At 30.3% G+C, this 7094-nt stretch overlaps 1 protein-coding gene across 1 annotated transcript; it reads right to left on the reverse strand.

Moving 5' to 3' along the window:
• Nucleotides 1-2498: 2498 nt before the first annotated feature.
• LOC111292670 (WAT1-related protein At5g40240-like) lies at nucleotides 2499-5751 on the reverse strand. Its single transcript, XM_089766304.1, has 9 exons — nucleotides 5526-5751; nucleotides 5365-5430; nucleotides 5123-5236; nucleotides 4280-4532; nucleotides 4151-4199; nucleotides 3860-3927; nucleotides 3587-3745; nucleotides 3350-3501; nucleotides 2499-3092 (listed from the first exon to the last, which is right to left on the reverse strand). Exons 1-9 carry the CDS (start codon nucleotides 5714-5716, stop codon nucleotides 2930-2932), a joined length of 1215 nt encoding a protein of 404 aa, XP_089622430.1. The 5' UTR covers nucleotides 5717-5751; the 3' UTR covers nucleotides 2499-2929.
• Between the last annotated feature and the right edge of the window lie 1343 nt (nucleotides 5752-7094).

The raw sequence follows: 7094 nt of genomic DNA on the forward strand, positions 1-7094 counted from the left end.
TTTTTCAAAGTTGTGGTGCCTTTGTTTAAAGGAGCAATTTATGTTTTAAAAGTTGTGATGCCTCTATTTAGAGGAGCATTTATTTTTTTCAAAGTCATTGAGCCTTTGTTTAGAAGAGCTTTGTTTACTTTAAAAATATATATAAAAAAAACCAAAGAAGTGTCGAGTTGAGTCTTGATTGGGTGTCTACGTCTTTGCACAATTTTTGTTTCACAGAAAATGTGCAAATAAGGGCAACTATAGACACCCTACTTGGTCCGAGCCAAGCCTATTAGGCCCAGCTCAATAGGGCCTAGGGTATCAAGCCCAATTGGCCATTCTTCTATTTATTTTATTATTTTTTTGTTTTATTTTTGCATGATTTAATTTAATAAAAATTAAATTTTGATAATAAATATTAATTATCCAATTATGGAATTTATAAAAATTTCAAATGGTAAATTTCTATGTAAGAGATTTTGTCTAAATTTAGCCCAAATGGTGGAATAATTTAGATGAAATTTTAATAATAATAATTAATATTTATTTTCCAACAAAAATAATAAATATAAAAAACAAAAATAATAAAAATATAAAAAACATAAAAATATACAATTTTTGGAATTAAATACAAATTATACAATGATGATATTCTTAAAAATTTCAAATGGTAAATTTTTTAAGAAATCTTTAGGTGAGAAATTTTCTTTAAATTTAGCTCAAATTGTGGAATAATTTAGATGAAATTTCAATACAAGTAATTGTATCCTTTTCCAAATAAATTTTTGGTTGAAAATATGTGATAATTATCCGATGATAAGATTCTTAAAAATTTCAAATGGTAAATTTTTAAGAAATCTCTATGTGAAATTTTTTTTTAAAATTTGACCAAAATGGTGGAATAATTTAGATGAAATTTGAATAAAAATAATTGTCATATTATCTTTCCAAAGAAAAAAAAAAGAATTTCTCAATAAGGCCAAATTGTGAAAAATTTAGAAATTTAAAAAAATATATATTTTTAATTGGCCTAATGGTGGAATAATTAGATATATTTTTGACAAAAATAATAAATAAACATTTTTTTGATGATGAAACCTCTTCAAGATATCAAATGGGATTCTTGAATACTCTTGAGGTGAGGAAGTATTTTTTAAAAAATTCTACTAGATTGATGAAAGAATCGTATAAATTATTTCTAATATTTAACATAAAAGTTTAAAACCATTAGACTCAAGACCTAAGGATAAATTTAAAATAATATGAAACCATCCTTTGGATGGGCATGTGGGGGTGCTATAACATTTTCCACATGTAACCGAATTCCCGAACCCTCAAACCCTGTTCTGGTTAGTATATCCGAACCTATACCTTTAAGGGACCTTTATTCAAACTTAAGAGCTCTTTAAGAGGATAGATTCCTTAGGTGACCAATCACACCTAAATAAAAAAGATTGGTGGTGACTCTATTTGTTAAGTCTAGCTATAGATTTTTGGATCTATATGTTATGACATCAATTCATAATTCATTGTATAAAAATTAAAATAATTTTCATAATTCTTCCATATTGTTGCTACTAGGCAGTCTACACATCCTTAAATAAAAATTAAATAACTATTCCTAAAAAATTCTTGACTTTTATTTGTTTCATTGAAAAGTATATTCAACAAGCTTTCCAACAGTATATAATAATCATAGCAATATTTTATCTCTTAATACAAAATATTATTTTAATCTACCCCTATAAACATCATGATTCATACGAAATAGAAAAACTTCTTTCTAACCCCATCCAATTTCTATTTTCTATTTTTATAGCAATAAAATCACATTATTAAATATTCTCAACACTTCGTTAGACTTTAACTAAAGCCCAAATGATTTGTCCAAACTAATCTTGAAGAGGATAATGAATTTTTTAAAATTTTAAAGTTTCTCGATTACATGTTAAACAATAAGATTTAACAATCAAAATTATTTTTTCAAATTTGAAGAAAGTTATTTACTCACCTTTGAAAGATAATTCTTCGTGTAGATTTCTTTTTGACTTTCACTAAAATCTTTCAATTTATTTGCTCTATACAGGGAACAAAGGAGAAATTGTCTTCTTTTTTTTTAATAAACAATTAACCTTATTAAAAGTTGAATTATTTATTATTAAGTTCTTTGCCTTTCTAACTCTTTCTTAAAAAGTCCCTTCATTTACGAAAATACTTAATAATAGTCTTTTTTTTTTTTTTCTTTAACGGGTATTACGATAAAGGTTGGTGGTGAATGGTGATAATTGCCTCTATTAAAGGAGTGGAGGAAGGATGGTTATACTTAATCATGTTATTGGACTGCATGTGGTTTTGCTGTAACATTTTGTAATTCCCATGAACAAATCAAAATATAGTTGAACTCAGCATTTCAAAATGCTTGGTTTGGTTATAATTTTATTTCAATCATCAAAATAAATCAATAAGCAATTAATGTAGGCAAGACTAACACTATGATGTGACAAAATTATAAATTTAGCTTTAATATAAAGTTGTACTGAACATTACAGCCACGAAATTAGACATATGTGATACTCTTATCAGAAAAACAATTCAGAAAGGACAAATATCCCGGGAATATACAATAAACAACTTCTAACCTACCTAATCGTTCATTGTTGGAGGGCCCTTCTCTCATTAGCGGGTGCAACTGAGTCTTTAATTAACTAGAAGACATTGTTTGGGCCAAGCTGTCATTGTCAATACATATATGAAAGTGAAATGGCTGGACCTAAAGAAACAATCTAAATTCCCTACTGTTTGATCAAAGAAACCTTTTGGTTCCCATTTTTTCTTCATGCATTTTAACAAATTCTTCGATGTTGTAGCATTCAAATGAGGGGAAAATTACATTGAACAATGTAGTAAACAGAAAACAGTCAGCAATTGTTTTTCTGATGAAAATTTTGAGCTACATTTCTTCATCATTGTGGCTTTGCAACAAAGAGACATTACAATTGGACGAGGATCCAAACCTACTTGACCCTGAATCATCATAAGTCATTTCTTCTTCTTTTGCTTTTCCCCATAATACAGCATATAGCCCAGCAGATAAGATCAATGCCCCAACGACACTGCAACATTAAGATTGAATCAGACTTGTCAAATTGCGATTATACAAGGAAATTGCCCAACCCAAGCTTAGGGATGTGCAGCCATGTTTGAGATGATTCTACTTATTATAACTGGTAATAATATTAAAAAAACTGAAACAGACGCCAACAGCCACGTGGTCTAAATGATAGAGTACTGGATTCATAATAAAAATTTTTCAAGTCTTGATAGTTCCAAATATAAAAAGAAAAAAACTGAAATAGATAGTTTTAATTACCTTCCAAGATACAATGCATCACCAAGGAATATGGTACTCATAACTGCTGCAATGACAATTGACAATGGCCTGAATATTGTAACATATACAGCCCCTTTCAAGCGTACACCCCATGTATGTACAGCACTGCTGAAGGATAAAGCAAAAATTCCCTAAACAAGTACGGAAAAGAAAAAGAAAACCTTTAGATATCGGAAATCATCTGATCTAAAATTGTAGTTGATACTAATCCCTTACCGAGTACAGGATAGAAGCAGCTACTATATTAGGTCCTAGTCTCCAGGAACTCTTGTTTGATTCTGCTATTAAGCATAATGGTACAAAAAAAATTACCAAGGACAAGTTGTAGACGAAAATTACAATCATCTCTTTTGGATATATCTTCATAATTTGTGACTGCAGAGCATATTACATAATTTGTCACGCTCCAAATCTAATGATTTAGGATATAACAATACTGCATATTTATGAAATGAATCATATGAGCATGCAAGATAACATATATCATACCAAATCAGAAACAAAATCTCCAAAAGTTCTTAAGAGTACAGTTTTCAAAACTTCAAGAGGGCCATTACCTGTGGTTTTTACTCTAATTCCGACCCATGTCAAATGAGTTAAATAGACTTTTATCAGCTTATGACTTGAGTATTTCGGTATTATTTGTAAAGTTGTTACTGGGATTTTGAATCTTTAGATATAAGTTGTATCTTTTGTATTCTTAGAGACATGAGGTTTTTGTAAGATATAATTTAGAGATTTTGTTTTTTGGTTCAATAAAATATATATAGCCTTATATACTTATGGGACTCCTTTCCGAGTATGTGTCGTTGTTACCTCTAAATCCTAGCTTTTGGAGCGTGACACAGGTATTAAATAAAGAAATACACATAATTGAACAGTTTTCTAGAGGATACAGGGGCTGGAAACTAGTTTTACCTGAATAATATACCAGAATGAAGAAAACAGATATCCCATGGCAAGTAGGAGCCCACCAATCACCCAATTTGATTGTGGTGATCCCAGAGGCTGTTGAATTAATACAGATGATGAGTCCCAATGTGGAGAAGAAAGAACGCTGGGACCCTTGTAAAGAACAACCACAGATGCACCAGATATTGATGCTATGGTGCCAATGATTTTAGCTTGAGTGCTTGAGCTTCTCAATTCTACCTTTTCCATCCTGGTCATGGCATTGGCATTCAAAGATCAGAGAAAAGAATTACTGGACTGAGGATACTACCTTAAACACGAAACAACAGAAATTGTTGCATAAATTTGTCCACTTCTTATATGCTTGCCAAATGGTCATCCATTCCCCTTCCGAATTTTAAAAAAAAATTCTGATTTTAGTGTTATCATTGATGGGAATATATATATATATATATATTGTATTTAAAATTATTAAGATTTGAATCCTGTTACTGAAATTAAAAGAAAAGCATTTTACACAAACTTTCTTTTCATTGTGTATTTTCTATACTTTTTTTTAATATAAAGGAGGCGTAATCTAGAGAAAAAGAAATGAGTCGTCGTATTGGATTCAATTCTATGTGTGTTAGTTATCACCTTTTAAGGACGACGGCATGAATCAACTGTACTAAGTTTTGGGTTCTTATTTTCCCGTACTTTATTTTACTGAAATTCATCATGTACCCTTGATGAAAAAATTAGGAAAGGCATAAGTAATCATCAGAGACATTTTAGTCAACGACAGATCATGAGTATTGTTTCACCATTATGAATTAGTCAATCAAGTATGAAGGAAGAAACCTGAAGAAGACAGCAAGTATGAAGGTAAAAGCTGGTATAAGGTTGCTGATGGCAGAGGAAAGAGTTGGGGTGCCTAGCTCCAAACCTTTATATACACATAATTGACTTGAAAACCTGTCTCCAAAACATAAACACGTCTTGGTATATTATTTTTTGTTTCTTTGATACTACATGAAAAGAGTGAATCCAATTTAGAAACCAAAAATTACAGCTTGATGTTCAGTATTGTTCCATTTCCATACCCAACAAGACCAAGAAGGCAAAGTCTAGAGATGAGAGAGAACTTAAATGGAGGAAACCCTGATTTGCTGCATACACAAAATAAACAAAAAAAAAAAGATTTTAGAGCAAAATATATTTGCATCTGATTTCAGATGATCATCAGAAGAAGGAAAGGGAAGACCTGATTAAGAAGAAGGTTACAGGGAGGAGAACAATGGTGGCTAAAGCGTTACAGTAGGCAAGGAAGGTGTAGTAGCTCAACCCCTTTGAAGAAGCAGCTTTGAATAGAATGTTAATGACTACGTTGGAGCACTCTACTGCAACCATGGCGGTGCATGGTAGGACATCGTTATACCAATACCTTCTTCCCATATCACTTTACCTGTAATAAAGTCTCCCAGCTCTCCTGTCTTCTTGGCTATAAAAAATATGGAGAATGGAGAAGATAAAGGCCTCTTCCTGTTTCTTCTTTACGGCATCAAATCTTTGAATGACATCATCATTTTGCTTTTTTCTTTTTAATAAAAAGGTTGATGGTGATATTATTGCCGGTTGCATTGTCCAACCAATTTTAAATGCCACTAGCACCGAACCCGCGCGGCAAAGCGCACTCATAAATTATTAATAATTAAAAAATATATATCATTATCATTTCAATATTTACTTATTCTAAAGCAATACTATAGGATAAAATGTATCTAATAAAAACAAACCTTTAAAACACAGATTGCAAATCTGTCTCTGTTGACCAATTTATTTGTTGATATAAAAGTTAGAAATAAACTTCCTATACGCCACATCTAAGCCAGCATATTAAATCTATCATTTTCCTTCATGTCCATTTCAAAGCAACTACATATTGGAAGAAAAAAAATGGAAAGCAATTGAAAGATTACCTGACCAAAAGTCTTTTTTTTTTTTTGGAACTTCTCCAAAAACAAATATAATATGTTTGTAATCTAATTAGTCTACAAAAAATAATCATGTGTCTTTTTCTCATTTAAAAAAAATTTGTTAAAAATTTAATATTGACCAAAAACTTTTTAAAGCATGTGTTTTTATCCCTTTTAACTATGCTAATAAGTAAAATGAATAATTTAAAGTATGTAACATTATGCATAATTCGTTAATGACATCCGTCAAATTCCTTACCTAAATGAAAATAAAAAATTGTTGTATGACATGAGTGTGCAATCAAAATGTCAATTAAAGCATATGTAGACAAAACTTCTAAATTTATAAATACTCATAATCATAACTTTAACATCATAGAAGGAACTATATGATCGTCTGACAGCAATGTCAAATATTTATAATTACATCAAGAAGCTTCCATGTAGAAAAGAATAATATGCCTTATGCTACTTGAATATATAAAAGAGCCAAGTTGTCATAGTTGATCAATGAAAACGACCCATGCTAAAAACAGATGGGAACTCTAGTAAACATGTTGTATAAGAAAATAATAAAGTTTAAATTTAGAATATGCATGTAAATTCAGAATCTCTTGCTTTTACTTAAGGTCCCTTTTAACTTCTTAATATGTAAGTTCCAAATAAAATTTTATTTTCAAACTTAAACTAACATTAAACTTACACTGTTTGAGACATCAATACATATGTGATATCTCATAATAAATTTCCTTCTATTACTTTATATGTATGGCTATATACAGGCATATGCACGTGTCACGGACCTAAGGGGGAGTCTTGAATCTCACATCGAACATAATAAGAGGGTCACTTGGGTA

The sequence above is a fragment of the Durio zibethinus genome, chromosome 10 (genome assembly GCF_047325235.1).
Source record: "Durio zibethinus cultivar Kanyao isolate XHJ-2024 chromosome 10, ASM4732523v1, whole genome shotgun sequence".
Lineage (NCBI taxonomy): Eukaryota > Viridiplantae > Streptophyta > Magnoliopsida > Malvales > Malvaceae > Durio > Durio zibethinus.